The 18,567-nt window shown below is 43.4% G+C and overlaps 1 protein-coding gene across 1 annotated transcript in view; it reads left to right on the top strand.

Annotated features, from left to right (window-relative positions):
* The first annotated feature begins 349 nt into the window (after positions 1–349).
* The window catches only part of LOC117366702, a 114,445-nt gene continuing 96,227 nt past the window's right edge, over positions 350–18,567 (top strand). The window contains exon 1 of the mRNA XM_033958432.1: positions 350–436. Coding sequence (XP_033814323.1) covers positions 350–436 — 87 coding nt within the window. The remainder of the gene's footprint in view (positions 437–18,567) is intronic.

Below are 18,567 nucleotides of genomic sequence, written 5' to 3'. Positions count from 1 at the left end.
AGCTGAATTAGTGCAGGAGAGTTACAGTCTGCAGCCCAGGCATCCCTCTGCTCTCTGCACACTGAGGCTCCTCCTCCAGGTATTTCTGAAAGGATCCCATTTAAGCAAATCCTCACACTGGGTCTTTCTTCACCTCCTCTCATTCTTCCTCCCTCTCCAGTATCTCCAAAAGGATCCCAGCCGTAGAAAATCCTCCACAGGTGTCTCTGATTGTGTCCTCTGTACCCATTTGTGGGATTCCCAGTCGTGGGAAACTTCATCAGGTGCCCTCACTGTGCACTATCTGACATTTGTTCTCTCTTTTCTCTTCTAGGTTACTCTAAGATCCTTGTGAAATTCTCTCCCAACGATGGGCAACTATATGAGAATAAGAAATGAGACCCCCTATACCTTCACCTACACTTATTGCTACCACGTAGCTCCAAACACCATCCAGGTGAGGACTTCAGAAACGAGGAAGGGTCTTAAGGTCATATCCAGTACCACTGGAGTCACCAGGCACCTTCCAGTCTGGCAGCAAAGACGCAGCAGTGTTTTACTGTATTATAATGTGATAAACTGGTCCGAGTGCTGGCGAATAGCCCTGGGAATAGCTGTTTTTTTTAATGATGTGCAATCTCCAACACATTAGAAATTTCAAATTGTTCGATATGTTGCAGAATAGAAATATCAGATAATGTAATATAATGCTGTGAATATTTTATATGTATACTCCTCTTTAGTCTTTAGTTTGGGGAGGGGGAGACTGAATTTATAGGAAGCAGTTCTGCAGATTCTCCGAGTGAGCATCATCTATCTACAGAGAAGCTTTCTTCAATCTACTGATAAGATTTACCAGAAAGAAAAGTCACTCACTATTATAAGTCACTGAAATTGCATGTTCCTCTTCCTTCTGCCCACCTCAGCCAAGGTAAAATGAGAAGGAGGAAGATGTATAGGGAGAAAGGGGGGATGTTAATAGGAGAATCTGAGAAATTAATGGAGATTTAGAGGAGAAAGGCTATGAAAGAACTGATGGGAGAGAAAGAAAATATAAGGTAAACCCCAAAAAATGAGATAACGAGACACTGATTGGAGGGAGAGAGAGTGAGTGAGTGAGTAGGTTAGTGGAAATTTCAAAGATAAGAGAGAGATGGAGTCAGAAGGGTTAATGGGGGATTAGAGGAAAGAAAGTGTGAGAGAGAGAGATTAACAGGGGATTAAGAAGAGAGAGAAACTGAAAGAGGTTAATGGGAGCATTAGAGAAGACAAAGGTAAAAAGAAATATTGAAATAAATAAGAGACTTAGGGAGGGGGAGAGAGTAAGAGGGAAAGAATGAGACACTCAGAAGAAAGTGTGATGGAGTCGAGAGACCTAATGGAAAACTTAGATGCGTGAAAGAGTGAAGGACAGGAATGACAGGGGTTAATATGAGATTTAGAGGCAATAGAAATTGAGAGTGGTTGATTGGGAACAGAGAGAGTGAAAGATATCAATAAGTGTGAGTTAGAGACTGAGAAAGGTTAATGAGAGTGTCAAAAAGAGAGGTGAAAGACAGACTCAGAGGAGGGAGAGAGGGAGAAAGAGAAAGGAGATTTTAAAAAAGCTAGAACCATCAGAAGTAATTGGTGAGGCCCCATTTTCAATCTTGTTTTCAGTTTTGGAAGCCATATCTCACTAGAGATATAAAAACAACATAAGTGTTGCCATACTGGGAAAGACTGAAGGTACATTAAGCCCGGTATCCTGTTTTCAACAATGGCCAGTTCAGGTCACAAGTACCTAGCAAAAAAGATTTTATACTGCTTGTCCTAGAAATAAGCAGTAGATTTTCCCATGTCCATCTTAATAATGGCTTATGGACTTTTAGGAAATGATCCAAACCTTTTTTAAACCCTGCTAAACTAACTGCTTTTACATTCTCTGGCAACAAATTCCAGAGTTTAATTACACATTGAGTGAAGAAACATTTTCTCCAGTTTGTTTTAAATTTACTACTTAATAGATTCATTGTGTATTTTTGCAAAGAATAAACATGCAATTCACGTCAACCTGTTCCACTCCATTCTGTATTTTATAGACCTCTGTTTTATCTCCCCTCAAATACTATAGGCAAAAATATATATGTATACTTTCCCTAAGGTCTCCAAATCAATTAATGACAGAAGCACATTCCTTAGGTATTATAGTTTTTGGACCTCAGCCTTTTCCTTCAGGCTGAAAAGCCCTATCTGCTTTAGCCTTTCCTCAAAGGGAAAATGTTCCATCATCTTTATCACCCTTCTCTATACCTTTTCTAATTCCACTATATCTTTTTAGAGATGCAGTCAGTGATCAATATTGCACTCAGTATTCAAGGTGCAGCCATATCATAGAGCGAGCGAGACAAGGGCATTAGAACATTTTCCTCTTTGTTTTCCGTTCCTTTCCTGATAATTCCTAACATTCTATTTGCTTTCTTAGCAGCCGCCACACATTGAGCTGAGGGTTTCAACGTAGCCTTAACGATGACACCTAGATCCTTTTCCTGGGTGGTGACTCCTAACAAGGAACTCTGCATTGAGTAACTATAGTTTAGGTTCCTGTTTCCCACATGCATCACTTTGTACTTGCTCAGATCTGCTATTTGAAGCCCCGTCTCCCAAGGTCCTCTTGCAATTTTACAATTTTGAACAATTGTGCAGCTCATAATCATAAAAACTAACATGTCCCAAAAAAAACCCTAACTTGGCACTTGGACATCCTAATTGCCCTACAATAGCATCTTTCCTACTTCTTCCAGACAAAAATTCATTGACTTAATCCCCCATCTAAACAAAGTTAGTTTTTATGAAGTCTAGAACGTTTATTTTTGAATGAGCCATGTCTACACCTGTCTGTCTTAATATTAAACTACACCATGTGGTGATCACTGGATGCCAGATGATCACCCATCGTGACATCAGCAACAGTTGGTGCGAGAGAGCCTAATAGAGCATCACACAGGTTTCTTAAGTGGATGGGCTAGTGAACCATAGGGAGGAGAACCCGGGCCCATAAGCCACTCTAACCACTACATTTATGGTGGAAAGTGAGAGCCCACCCAAACCCTACTCTACTGCCATATAGATGCCACCGGTAGACATGTGGGTCTAGTAAGTTTTGGGGGGAGTTTTGGAAGGCTCCTCATGTTATCAGCGTCTTCTTTTTGAAAGTTAAATGATAACGTACTGTATGTAAGTTTTTCTAGAAGTTATATCATAAGAACATAAGAATAGCCTTACTGATCAGACCAAAGGTCCATCTAGCCCAGTATCCTGGCTTCACGGAGGCCAATCCAAGTCACAAGTACCTGGCAAAAACCCAAATACTAGCAGCATTCCACGCCAGCAATCCTTGGCAAGCAGTGGCTTCTCCCATGTCTGTCTCAACAGCAATTTATGAACTTTCACAGTTCCCTTCTCTGTCCATCTTTAGATCTTCCTGGCCACCATTCCTTCTCATGACTTCTTTGTAGTGAGCACCACAGGCCATTCATTCTTCCCAAAACACAGGATTGTGGATTCTTCCTTCACCTCCCATTCATAAGAACATAAGAAGTTACCGCTGCTGGGTCAGACCAGTGGTCCATCGTGCCCAGCAGTCTGCTCCCATGGTGGCCCCAGGTCAAAGACCAGTGCCCTGAGACCAGCCCTACCTGCATACATTCTGGTTCAGCAGGAACTTGTCTAACTTTGTATTAAATCCCTGGAGGGTGTTTTCCCCTATAACAGCCTCTGGAAGAGCGGACAGCTTCATCGATTTGTCGACCAGTACTCCCAAGTCTCTTTCCTGGTGGGTCTCTCCAAGTACCACCCCAGACATCCTGTTCAGGAGTTCTTTTTAAGGGTTTTGAGGCTCTAAAGCCCCCCATCTCTTCTGGAGGCTGTTATAGGGGGAAACACCCTCCAGGGATTCAAGACAAAGTTAGACAAGTTCCTGCTGAACAAGAATGTGCGCTGGTAGGGCTAGTCTCGATTAGGGTGCTGGTCTTTGACCAGAGGGCTGCCGCGTGAGCGGATTGCTGGGCATGATGGACCACTGGTCTGATCCAGCAGTGGCAATTCTTATGTTCTTATGTTCTTAGTCTCCTCTTCTCTGTGAGCTTGGTTCCTTTTCCACCATTTTCACATAAGAACATAAGAATAGTCTTACTGAGTCAGACCAGTGGTCCTTCTAGCCCAGTAGCTCGTCTTCACGGTGGCCAATTCAGGCAAAAACCTAAATAGTAACACTATTCCATATTACCAATCCAGAGCAAAGAGTGGTTCACCCCTTGTCTGTCTCAATAGCAGACTATAGACTTTTTCTCCAGGAAACTGTCCAAACCTTTTAACCACTCTTACCACATCCTCTGGCAACATGTTCCAGAGCTTAACTATTCTCTGAGTGAAAAAATATTTCCTCTTATTGGTTTTAAAAGTATTACTCTGTAACTTCATTGAGTGTCCCCTAATTTTTTAAAATCTTGATGCAGTAAAAAAAAATAAAAAAAATCGGTCCACTTGTACCCATTCTATACCACTCAGGATTTTTGTAGACTTCAATCATATCTCCCCTCAGTTGTCTCTTTTCCAAGCTGAAGAGCCCTAACCCCTTTAGCCTTTCTTCATAGAAGAGGAGTTCCATCCCCTTTTTTGAGATAAGGAGACCAGAATTGAATGCAATACTCAATTTGAGGTTGTATCATGGAGCGATACAATGGCATTATAACATTCTTAGTCTTGTTAACCATTCCTTTTTAAATAATTCCTAGCATCTTGTTTGCTTTCTTGGCCGCCACCACACATTGGGTGGAAGGTTTTAGCATATTGTCTACAATGACACCCAGATCTTTTTCATGGGCGCTAACCCCCAAGGTAGACCTAGTAACTAGGATTTGGGTTATTCTTCCCAATGTGTATCACTTTGCATTTGTCCACATTAAACTTCATCTGCCACGCTATAATCACTGTTATCAAGTGGCCCCAGAGCTATAATCTCTCTCACCAATTCATTTGCTCCACTAAGAACTAGATCTAGAATTGCTTCACCTCTTGTCTGTTCTGACCCAGCTGCTCCATAAAGCAGTCCTTGATTTCATCAAGGAATCTTATCGCCCTAGCATAGAAACATAGAAACATAGAAAATGGCGGCAAAAAAGGGCCACAGCCCATCAAGTCTGCCCACTCAATTGACCCTCCCCCTACTGTCTTCTTGGAGATCCCACTCTGATGACCCCTTCCCTTAACTCTACTCTCCTAGAGATCCAACAAGTGCATCCCATTTATTCTTAAAATCTGGTACGCTGCTGGCCTCGACCACCTGTACTGGAAGCTCATTCCAATGATCAACCACTCTTTCGGTGAAGAAATATTTTCTGGTGTCGCCGTGAAATTTCCCGCCCCTGATTTTCAGTGGATGTCCTCTTGTGGCTGAGGGTTCTTTAAGAAAGAAAAAGTCATCTTCCACCTGGATACGACCTGTGATATATTTAAATGTCTCAATCATGTCTCCCCTCTCCCTACGTTCTTCTAGGGAGTATAGCCTTGAGTCCCGAGACCATCCTGGTGGCCATTCGCTGAACCGACTCAACTCTCAGCACATTTTTACGGTAATGAGGCCTCCAGAATTGTACACAATATTCCAGATGAGGTCTCACCATGGTTCTGTACAAAGGCATAATGACCTCGGGCTTCCAACTAACGAAACTTCTACGGATACAACACAGCATTTGTCTAGCCTTGGATGAAGCCTTCTCCACTTGATTGGCAGTTTTCATGTCTTCACTGATGATCACTCCTAAATCCCATTCTGCTGTAGTCCTAGCCAAGGTCTCTCCATTCAAGGTGTAAGTTCTGCACGGATTTTTGTTGCCAAGGTGCATGACCTTACATTTTTTAGTGTTGAATCCCAGTTGCCAGGTCGAGGACCAATGCTCTAACAAAAGCAGGTCCTGCGTCATACAGTTGGACAAATTACTGTCACTTACTATGTTACATAGTTTAGCATCATTGGTGAATAATGTTATTTTCCCTTGAAGCCCTTGAGTCAGGTCACCTACGAATATGTTGAAAAGGATCGGGCCCAAGACCGAGCCCTGCGGTACTCCACTGGTCACCTCCAACATTTTAGAGAGTGTACCGTTAACCACCACCCTCTGAAGTCTACCACTTAGCCAGTCACCGACCCATGAAGTTAGTGTTTCTCCTAATCCCATCGATTTCATCTTGCTCAATAACCTGCGGTGTGGGACGCTATCAAAAACTTTACTGAAGTCCAAGTACACAACGTCCAGGGACTTTCCCAAATCCAGCTTTCTTGTTACCCAGTCAAAGAAGCTGATAAGATTAGCATGCCTTGATGTTACATTTGCCCAGTCAATATCGGGGTAGTTGAAATCACCCATTATTACTGTTATCCACTTTGTTAGCCTCCCTAATTTCTGATAACATTTCAGCATATATCCGTTCGTCCTGGTCAGGCGGACAGTAGTACACTCCTATCACTATCCTTTTCACATGGAATTTCCATCCATAGGGGTTCCTAGGTATATTTTGTATGGTGTAGAATTTTTAGTCTATTTGGTTCAACGTATAATGCGATGCCTCCACCAATTTGATCCACCCTATCACTGCAATATAATTTGGAGTGGGGGAGAAGCCGTAATGGTTCATGCAGTGGATGGAAATCCTGGGGAACTGGGTTCAGTTCCTATTTCTGATCCTTGTGATCTTGGGCAAGTCACTTAGGGGGGGCATAATCAAAACTTTAAAACATCCGAAAACCAGCCTAAGTCGGCACTTGGGTGCCCCAATAGCAGGGACGTCCAAGTGCCGATAATCAAAACCAACTTTCTGGATGTTCAGCAGCACTTCTAAGCTGCTGTAAGGAGCGTGTTGGGATGTGTGTCATGGGTGGGCTTCCACCTAGATGTCCTGAAGAAATAATCTAATACACATGAGACGAGTCTCTTTCATTTGAAAGGAAACTCTGTAATGAGAGGACATAGGATGAAGTTAAGAGGTGATAGGCTCCGGAGTAATCTGAGGGAATACTTTTTTTTATGGAAAGGGTGGTTGATGTGTGGAACAGGTGGTGGAAACAGAGACTGTGTCTGAATTCAAGAAAGCCTGGGATAGGCACATGGGATCTCTCGGAGAGAGAAAGAGATAATGGTTACTGCGGATGGGCAGCTCTATGACCTCACAATGCAGGTGTAAAGAGCCTTAGCCTATAGGAAGAGGAGATGCAAATGTTAAGAGCCTTAGCCAATAGGGAGAGGAGGAGATAGTGGATGCTGCGGATGGGCCATTTGGCCTTTATCTGCCATCATGTTTCTATGACCTCACAATGGAGGTGTAAAGAGCCTTAGCCTATAGGAAGAGGAGATGCAAATGTTAAGAGCCTTAGCCAATAGGGAGAGGAGGAGATAGTGGATGCTGCGGATGGGCCATTTGGCCTTTATCTGCCATCAGGTTTCTATAACCATAAAGCTCTATGACCTCACAATGGAGGTGTAAAGAGCCTTAGCCTATAGGAAGAGGAGATGCAAATGTTAAGAGCCTTAGCCAATAGGGAGAGGAGGAGATAGTGGATGCTGCGGATGGGCCATTTGGCCTTTATCTGCCATCAGGTTTCTATAACCATAAAGCTCTATGACCTCACAATGGAGGTGTAAAGAGCCTTAGCCTATAGGAAGAGGAGATGCAAATGTTAAGAGCCTTAGCCAATAGGGAGAGGAGGAGATAGTGGATGCTGCGGATGGGCCATTTGGCCTTTATCTGCCATCATGTTTCTATGACCTCACAATGGAGGTGTAAAGAGCCTTAGCCTATAGGAAGAGGAGATGCAAATGTTAAGAGCCTTAGCCAATAGGGAGAGGAGGAGGTAGTGGATGCTGCGGATGGGCTATTTGGTCTTTATCTGCCATCAGGTTTCTATAACCATAAAGCTCTATGACCTCACAATGCAAGTGGAAAGAGCCTTAGCCAATAGGAAGAGGAGAAGCAATTGTTAAGAGCCTTAGCCAATAGGGAGAGGAGGAGATAGCGGATGCTGCGGATGGGCAGACTGGATGGGCCATTTGGCCTTTATCTGCTGTCATGTTTTTATGACATCCTAAGCGGAACTTACATGCTGGGACTTAGACCAAAGTAAAACAAGTCTAAGTGCCCCAAAAGTGAACAAACTGACAAGATGACCACTGGAGGGTTTAATGTCAGCAACTTTCTCTCTCCAAGTTTATACAAACTTATACCAGCATTACTATAATACCTTCAGAGCTTCAGCACCAACACTCCACTGCTCAATAAACTTTAATCATGGTGATCTATACGTGCCAAATCGTCACTGGCTTAACTTTGCTTCTTGATGGACTTCATTAATAAATGTTTTGTTCTCTCAATTAGATAAATATAATATATACTGTACTCTCAATATTTCTCCCTCATTTAGCCCTCCTGCATTGAGCTAAATGAAGGAGAAATATTTGAAATAAGTTCTTTACCTTAATGTTTAAGAAATGATAGAATATTTATATATATTTTTTTTTTTAAAAAGTATTTTGAGTATATACTAAATTTATCTAATTGAGAGAACAAAATATTTATTAATGAAGTCCATCAAGAAGCAAAGTTAAGCCAGTGACGATTTGGCACGTATAGATCGCCATGATTAAAGTTTATTGAGAGGTGGAGTGTTGCTGCTGAGGCTCTGAAGATATTATAGTAATGCTGGTATAAGTCTGTATAAACTTGGAGAACGAAAGTTGCTGACATTATTGTGAGAATCTCTAAGTAAAGATCTTATATACTAAAGAAATTCATCCTAGTTTTGAACACTGGAGGGTTTAAGTCATGACCCAACTCCTTACTCATGATCCCCTCCCACCATCCAGAGATTGAGGGCTTGCTATCGTGATCGTGATTGTGACAGAGAAATCCCCATCAACTGAGCGGGTTGTGGGGATTCCTGCTGGCTCAGCTGAAGGGGATTTCCCCTGCCAGGATCAGCTGGAGCCCTACACCCCCCCCTAACATCACTCCCATATCCCTCAACATTCCAGTCCCACCTCCCATCAACGGACACCCCTGACTTCAGGCAACACCCCTCCACATCACCGGACACCACCCGAATTCAAACAATACCCCCCCCCCCCCACATCACTGGATACTACCCGACTTCAGGCAACAGCGCCCCCCACATCACCAGATACCCCCTTACCGTGCACTGCAATATCAGTAGGAGGGAAGCCCATTTCCTCCTGCCTACAGAGCCATGTGCTGTGAATGACGGGTCTCCCCCCTCCCAATGCATCTTGGGATGCAGTGGGAGGGGCCTAAGGCCCTGATTGGCTCAAAATCGCCATTTTCCTTACTTCCACTTTTGTGGAGATGGACGACATCTGCCCTTCTTCAGTCCTCCGGTACCACTCCCAACTCTAGAAAAGCATTGAAAAGTTCAGTCAGTGGAGCCACCAGAACTTCCCTATGTTCCTTTAGCACCCTCGGATGATAAGGAATACATTAGAAAAGGCGAAGGCATGCATACCGCATTATTGTGGTTCCACATTCAAAGCAGTTTACATATATCCGGGTATTTATTTTTACCTGAGGTGATAGAGGATTAAGTGACTTGCCCCGAGTTCTACCATGGTCCAAAATACAGCTATTGGATTGATTTACTCTGCCCGTACGGATGATAGAATTACACTACTGTGGTTATGCATAAAATTCTTTACTTATAGGGATGGAATTTGATATGCTGCCTTTCTATAATTACAATCAAAGCAGTTTATATATTATATACAGGTTTTTATTTTGTACCTGAGTAACTCTCCCAGATTCACAAGGAGTTGTGGTGGGAATCAAGCCCAGTTTCCCAGCATCAAAGGCCACTCGGCCACTTTGCCATCTTCAAGCAGAATGTGAGAACAAACAGATGAGAAGACTTTTCCATTTCGAAAATACCTGTTGTCTAGGAATTTGTACTTTTGGTAACCTCTCTAATTGGCCTAGTTTTGGAAACTATGCTAGAATTTCACTATTTCAGGTTTCAAGTTTATCAGTTTCTTGATATACTGTCTATATTGGTCATAAAAAAAAATTTAGATAACCCTACCAATAGTAAGTATATAGCACTCACGTGTTTACAGAGGAATGTTTTAAAGGAAGGAATAGATCTCAGTAATGCTTTGGCACGAGTTATCAGTTCAACCTCCACGCCATCCAGCACAGAGTCACTGATCAGAAAATCCTTCCTTGGGTGATTATAGGGCTGTGCTCTGTTGCTATGGTGCAGTTCAAAAAGCTCTGGCAGACAAATGAGCGCAGAAAGGAAACCACATCGTAGAAAGTGAAAGAGCTTTTTACAGCTGGCGAATCCAGGCTCCAGAAGAAGCATCAAGTGAAACGGAACATTCGTAGAACCAGACATGTGCTCGCTGGTTTTGTAGGAGAAATAGATAGTTTTATAGAAGAAACAGGTTTTTCCTGCTGTAATGGAAGTGAATTTTCTCTTTCTCGTCCTGGGATAGAATGATCTCGATTTGAACTGAGAGCCAGACAAATAACTGCTGGGTTTTAAAAGATGCTGGTTTGAACTGTTCCTGCTAGCCCCGCCCTCTCAGCCTGCTCGTCTCGGTTGGGAGGCATCCGCGCATGCACAGATGTGGTGCGTATGATGTCACTGCGTTGCATCTGTGCATATACGTATGCCCCTCCCGACGCGATTTGTTTTTCAAAACCCGGACATCTGGATTTTAAGGGAACTGCAAGTGAAAAGTTAAATCTTACTGAACGGTTTAACTGCACGTCATCACCACAGACTTCATCTTTAACACAGAAAATGGAAAAATGAGTCGTTTAAAAGAAGACGACAGCTTAAAGCCCAGTGGGTGGGAGGTGCCCGGGCTGCTGGCACTCCTTGCCCTCTTCTTCTCCCTGTCACTTCTCCCGTACCTCTTTAACTTCCCTGGTGCGAGCAGTATCTCCAACTTGCTGCCTGCACTAGTCTCGGCTCTCCCTCCAAGGTCCCATAACCAGGAAGTGATGTCAGAGGGAGAGCCAAGGCTGGTGTGAGCAGCAGGTTGGATCTGCTGCTCGCGCAGGTGAAGAGTTGGAGATACAGGAGGGGAGGGGGGGGGAGGAAGGCATGCGCATACAGCAGAGGAGGTGTGGGAAAGAGATGCCGGTATCCCTACCAAGACAGGACCCAGAGTGGTCCAGCCCCCATCACTACTTCACTGTTAATGACTTAGCTTATAATGGAGTGAGCGAATCTCCCCTCACCGACACGTTTCATTTTTCTTCTTCAGGGTCGGGGAAGATACATGACTGGTAGTGTAGCGGCACTGCTTTTACAAGTCATTGATAGAAACACATTTATAAAACGTATATTAAATCATCACCAGGATGGATGAGGATTGTAGCCTTGCTGAGTTGGACTACTCATGTGGCAGTCTGAGGATCCAAGGTTCACTAGGAGATATACTTGGAAAGTTTAACCAACGCTTTGATTAATGTATCTGATGTGATTTAGAGGTCAAAAGGGAGATCTGCAATTATTGATAATTGTGATGACATTGCGGTACCTAATAGAGCTTGACCGTACGAAGCGGGGTAAGGCAATACATAACAGAGCATGACAGTATATGGTACGGCAGACAATACATGCTAGTTGTGGTATAGCATGCAATGTCTGATAGTGGAAGTAATGGAAAGAGAACCTGGATATCTCAATCCATCCTCCTTTTTCTGGAGCCATAAGATAACCCTAGGATAAGTAGGACTGAAGACAGAACAAATCCGTTAAGAGTTCATGATGACATCTATTAAGAAGAACTCACTGGCATCCTTTCTTTATTTCAATTCCAAAGAGGATAACATTGGACACTTCCACTCTGGATTTCCCATCCAGATATTTGGAACCAGTTCCTGTGCTTTTAAATGTTTTTCTACGGCCTAAGAGCTTGTTCCCTTGCTCTGTGTGAAAAGCAGATATAGAACAGCAACATCTTCGCCACTGGCAGGTGAAATTGTGGCAATCTGATCAGTTATCCATAAGAATAGCCCCACTGGGTCAGACCAATGGTCCATCAAGCCCAGTAGCCTGTTCTCACGGTGGCCAATCCAGGTCCCTAGTACCTGGCCAAAACCCAAAGAGTAGCAATATTCCATTCAGAATCCTAAAAAATAGCAAGATTCCGGAACCCCAAAGAGTATCAAGATTCTAGAACTCCAAATAGTAGCAACATTCTATGCTACCGATCCAGGGCAAGCAGTAGCTTCCCCCATGTCTGTCTCAATAACAGACTATGGAGCAACAGAGACCTAAGGAGTTTTCCCACTTCCTGGTGCTTTACTGGCTCCAGTGCATACGTTCTTCCTTCCTTAGATGCAGACTAACTTGACAACCACATTTCACTTATTATTTCAATCTAATCTGGACTCAGCTAAAATCTAAGACACACCCACGGACAAAAAGAGAACATCTCACAAGGGACCATATCAACCCAGAGGAATATTGGTCACAATATGAGCTACAAGTGAAGATAGAAGAAGGCGTTGATTTCTATGATCACTGGATGAAAACTAGCACATCCATTTTAGATAAAATTGCCCCTAAATGAAATAGCAAAAACTGCTCAAACAAATACAACAAATGGTTTGACATCAAACTTCTAACAATGAAACAATCAGTAAGACGATTAGAAAGAATCTGGAAAAAAAATGGGAAAACTGTCAGACCGAAACAACTGGAGATCCAACATAAAACTCTACAAACAACAGATTTAAAAAAAACGTAAAACTTTTTACTCATCCAAAATTAACGCATCTAACACTAGCTCAAAAGGAGCCAATACAAAAGAACTGTTCAACATAGTTTCAAATTTATTTGACACCACACGCTACACTCAACCCATGCATAATACCAAGCTACCCTCAGTAAATGATCTAGCACAACATTTCGATTCAAAAATCAAAAACCTAAGAAATAACTACTCGACAATTGTCGCATACGAACATCAATCAATCGATATACAAAGAAATTAAATACCAGTGGACATAATCTGGAGTACATTCCATAGTTTAGAATGGAATAACTACATCAAATTATATAACAAATACTCTAAATCATACTGTCTCCTGGACTCATGTTCCCCAGAAATCATGAGAGCAACTCCACTAGACTTTAATCCCCACTAATAATGGTCATATTATAATAACCCCAATCCCAAAAAATTGTAAAGAATCATCAACATCAGTAACCAACTATAGACCAGTAGCATCTATTCCATTTATGGTAAAAATCATGGAAGGATTGGTACACACCCAATTAATGGAATATCTCTTAGAAACATAGAAACATAGAATATGACGGCAGAAAAGGGCTGTAGCCCATCAAGTCTGCCCACGCTAATGACCCACCCCCAGACTTCACCCCGCTAGAGATCCCACATACATATCCCATTTCTTTTTAAAATTGAGCACGCTGCTGGCGTTAATCACCTGCAATGGAAGTTCATTCCAATGATCAACCACCCTTTCGGTGAAGAAATACTTCCTGGCGTCACCATGAAATTGCCCGCCTTTGATTTTCAGCGGATGACCTCTTGTGGTTGAAGGTCCGTTAAGAAAGAAGATATCGTCTTCCACCTCGATGCGGCCCGTGATATATTTAAAAGTCTCAATCATGTCCCCCCTCTCTCTACGTTCCTTGAGCGAGTATAGCTGCAGTTTATTCAGTCTTTCCTCATATGGGAGGTTCTTGAGTCCCGAGACCATCCTGGTGGTCATTCGCTGAACCGACTCGATTCTCCGCACATCTTTTTGATAATGTGGTCTCCAGAATTGAACACAATATTCAAGATGAGGTCTCACCATGGATCTGTACAGGGGCATTATGACTTCGGGCCTCCGGCTGACGAAACCTCTACGGATGCATCCCACCATTTGTCTAGCTTTGGATGCAGCTTTCTCCACCTGCTTGGCAGTTTTCATGTCTTCACTAATGATTACTCCCAAATCACATTCTGCCCTAGTCCTAGCTAAGGTCTCACCATTTAGAGTGTAAGTTCTGCACGGGTTTCTGCTGCCAAGGTGCATGATCTTACATTTTTTAGCATTGAAGCCTAGCTGCCAAGTCGAAGACCAATGTTCCAATAAGAGCAGGTCCTGTTCCATATTGTCGGGCAAGGTGCTGTTATCTACTATGTTGCATAGTTTGGCGGCGTCGGCGAATAGTGTTATTTTACCTTGAAGCCCTTGAGTCAGGTCTTTTATGTATATGTTGAAAAGGATCGGTCCCAAGACCGAGCCCTGTGGCACTCCACTGGTCACCTCCGATGTATTGGAGGGGGTACCGTTAACCACTACTCTCTGGAGTCTACCGCTTAACCAGTCATTGACCCATGTCGTCAATGTCGCTCCCAATCCCATCGAAGTCATCTTGCTCAACAATCTGCGGTGCGGGACGCTATCAAAACCTTTGCTGAAGTCCAAGTACACGACGTCCAGAGACTTCCCCATATCCAGTTTCCTTGTAACCCAGTCAAAGAAGCTGATCAGATTGGATTGACAGGACCTTCCCTTTGTGAATCCATGCTGGTGGGGATCCTGTAGATTCTCCTCGATCAGGATCGTATCTAATTCGTGTTTAATAAGTCTTTCCATGAGTTTGCTCACTATTGAGATGAGACTCACCGGTCTGTAATTCGCAGCCTCCGTTCTGCAACCTTTTTTGTGCAATGGAATGACGTTAGCTGTTTTCCAGTCTATGGGGACTTTTCCGGTACTCAGGGAAAGACTGAACAGCACGAATAGCAGTTCCGCCAGGACATCACACAACTCCCTAAGAATCCTGGGGTGTAGATTGTCCGGTCCCATGTCTTTGTTCACCTTGAGTTTTGATAGTTCGCCATGGACGCTGCTGGGTGTAAACTTGAAATTTTGAAACGGGTCTTCCGAGGTTTGCCTTGCCTGCAGTTGTGGACCGGTCCCCGGCGCCTCACAGGTAAAGACTGAGTAAAAGTATTCATTTAGTAGTTTGGCTTTATCAGAATCCGTTTCTGCATAATTCCCATCTGTTTTCCTGAGGCGTACTATCCCATCTGTGTTTCGTTTCCTGTCGCTAATGTATCTGAAGAAGGATTTATCCCCTTTTTTAATGTTTTTCGCTAGATGTTCTTCTGTTTGAATCTTGGCCTCTCTGACTGCCGCTTTGACTGCTTTAGACCTGGTCAGATAGTCTTCTTTTGCCACCCTATTTCCTCGACCAGTTCTCTCTTCTGCACGAAACTCAATTTGGTTTTAGGCCTCTGTTTAACACTGAGACAGTAATTGCGGCTATCCTGGACAATTTGCGTCACCTATTCAGTAAGGGCCTCAATGCCCTAATCATGCAATTTGACATGAGCTCTGCCTTTGACTTAGTGGACCATAGAAAACTGCTACAATGCCTAGACACAATTGGAATCAGAGGAGAGGTACTGAACTGGTTTCGAGGTTTCCTTATATCACGCATCTACCAAGTCCGTTTTAATCATGATCTCTCTGACACATGGAGCAATCCATCTAGCGTGCAACAAGGATCACCACTATCCCCTTTGCTCTTCAATGTTTACATGTCCTCATTGGGTGCGCAATTGTCCCAGCTGGGGATAAAACTATTTAGCTACGCTGACGACTTCACAATAATTATCCCATTCACTAACTCTGTCTCAGAAGTCACCCCCAAAGCAACAGAAGTACTAAATCAGATGGAGCAATGGATGACGGAATTCAGATTAAAACTAAACTCAGAGAAAACAAAATTTTTCATAGCTTCGCCACATCCACTTGACACTAACGCTTCAATGTGCATCAATAACCTTAGTTATCCCATTCAACAACTATGAAGATATTGGGAGTAACACTGGACCAGACCCTGACCATGAAAGACCAGGTAGACTCCTTGATTGGAAAAATCTTTCTCACCCTCTGGAAGCTTCAGTCCATCAGAGCTTACTACGATGCCTCATTTGAATTCTGGTACAATCCCTTATACTGAGTCAACTCGATTATTGTAACATCGCCTACTTGGCACTCCCTCAAAGAATATGCGACGATTGCAACTGGTACAAAATGCAGCGGTTAGACTACTTTGTGGACTGAAGAAGTTTGATCACGTAACATCTTCCTATCGACTTCTGCACTGGCTGCCAATGGAGGCCCATGTGAAATTCAAGTTTGGTTATTTTTGCTTCAAGGTACTTTATGGGCTTAGCCCCTAAATATATAACAGACCTTTTCTCTTTCACAACCAACAGACATAGGCGAAGCTCACACCCGAACTTTGTTTCTCCACGGATTAGAGGTTGTAAATTTAAAAATCATCACCCACATCTTCTCTCACATCAAGCAGCACTATGGGGTAAAGATCTAGAACAATTACTGGTGCCTACTACTTATAGGGAATTCAGGAAACGCCTAAAAACACATCTGTTCCTGAAATACTTAGGAAACCAACCTATGCAATCTTAGTCCTCAACAAACGATCTCTAGAACTGTTAATCACTAAGTCTGTACTTTGTTTATTCTACTTTGTTTATGCCACTCAATTTGTAACATCTCTAATCATTGTAAACCGCATAGAACTTCACGGTCCTGCGGTATATAAATTGTTATTATGATGATTATTATTATTACTAGTCTTTAAGGCCGTTACATTAACGGATGCTAGAATATATGTCTGTCTGCCTTTCTTTCTGTCTATCTCCCTACCCCTGTCTCTTTCTTCCTTGCTGTCTGTCTGTCTTTCTTTCTGTCTGTCTCTCTCCCTGTCCCTCTTTGTCTGTCCGTCTTTCTGTCTCTCTTCATGCCCCTGTGTCTTTCTTCCTTTCTTTCTGTCTGTCTCCCTCCCGCTGTTTATCTTTCTTTCTCTCTCCCTCCCGCTGTCTGTCTTTCTGTCTCTCTCCCTGCTCCCTGTGCAGCAGCAGCATTTGCCTCCCCCCCACTTCCCTGTGCAGCAGCAGCATTCCCTCCCCCTCCACTTCCCTGTGCAGCAGCAGCAGCGGTATTTCCCTCCCCACTTCCTTTTTTTTTTTCCTCCTCAATAGTTGTCTATCCTATTACCTGCCTCCTCCGTCTCCAGCTATCCTTTACCATTGCTTCCCCCTTCCCAATTTTCCAATTAATACTCCGCATCTCCCTGCTTCTTCACAGTCTTTCTCCCCAACTATCTCTTACCATCTATTATTCTACGTCCTCTTGCTGAGGTGTTCCTAATCTTCTATATCTGTTAGCTGGATAAGACAGGGACAAAACCAGAGGCTGAAGCCTTGACAGTGGCAGTCCTGCCTGAATTTAGGGTTTTAAGCTTATTTACTGTGTGCTATCTTATGCCAATCAGCAATGTGTATTATTATTCTTACCATAGAACTGTCTCCTTGACCTTCTCTCCATCTTTCTCCCTTCCCAATGAGAAACAAATCATTTATCTCAACTCTGCTGGAACCTTTCTGCTTCTGCTAACCCTTTGTCAATTCTCCTTTTCTGTGTCTATCTCCTTCATTTCCAAACGTTTCTTTGCCCCGTTCCTTTATAATTGCCAAGAATTGAATGATAGGCTTCAGCCATCTTCTGCCACGGCCGACATCCATCTCGGGGATTCTCATGAATGCGCACTCCTACCTGCGGTGCCCTACAGCACACGGAAAACGGGAGCACGCAGGTGGGAGTGCGCATGTGCACTTAGGGCTTTATTATATTAGATTATTCCTAGCATAGAACAAATGAGTTGCCATACAGGGTCAAACCAAGATCCATCAAGCCCAGTATCCTGTTTCCAGCAGTGGCCAAGGCAAGCCACAAGTACCTGATAGGATCCTCCCATGCTACCAATCCCAGAGATAAGCAGAGGCTTTCCCCAGGACTATCTTAAAAACTCCACATGATGTCTCAAATAGAGAATGACACAGGGATAATTTTTCCCCATCCCTACAGCAACTCAATTTCTCCGTTCCGTCCCCTTGAGTTTTGTCCCTATCCCTGCCCCATTCCTGTAAGCTCTGCCTTAACCACACAAGACTCAAACACTTATGATTTTAAAGTGTTTGAGGCTTGTGCAGATGAGGACGGAGCTTGTAGGAATGGGGCAGGGACAGGAAAAGAACTTGCGGGGATGGCACGGGGAAATAAGTTCTCAGTCTTGGGCCCGATCCTATTCAACATCTTTATAAGGGACCTGGCAGAAGGGCTTCGAGGTAAGATAACATTATTCGCCGATGACGCCAAACTAAGTAATGTAGTGGGCAAATGCACAACGGACGAAGATTCAATGCCCGACAACATGATGCACGACCTATTCCTACTGGAGCGCTGGTCTAGGACCTGGCAACTCAACTTCAATGCCCAAAAATGCAAAGTTATGGACCTGGGCAGCCAAAATCCATGCAAGTCCTATACCCTTAATGGCGAGATCCTAGCAAAAACGGTAGCAGAACGAGACTTGGGGGTAATCGTCAGTGAGGACATGAAGTCTGCCAATCAAGTGGAGCAGGCTTCGTCCAAGGCAAGACAAATCATGGGCTGCATACGAAGGGGTTTCGT

Source organism: Geotrypetes seraphini, chromosome 1 (genome assembly GCF_902459505.1).
Source record: "Geotrypetes seraphini chromosome 1, aGeoSer1.1, whole genome shotgun sequence".
NCBI lineage: Eukaryota > Metazoa > Chordata > Amphibia > Gymnophiona > Dermophiidae > Geotrypetes > Geotrypetes seraphini.
The sequence above is the reverse complement of the archived record's forward strand: the minus strand, read 5'-3'. Positions and strand labels throughout refer to the sequence as shown.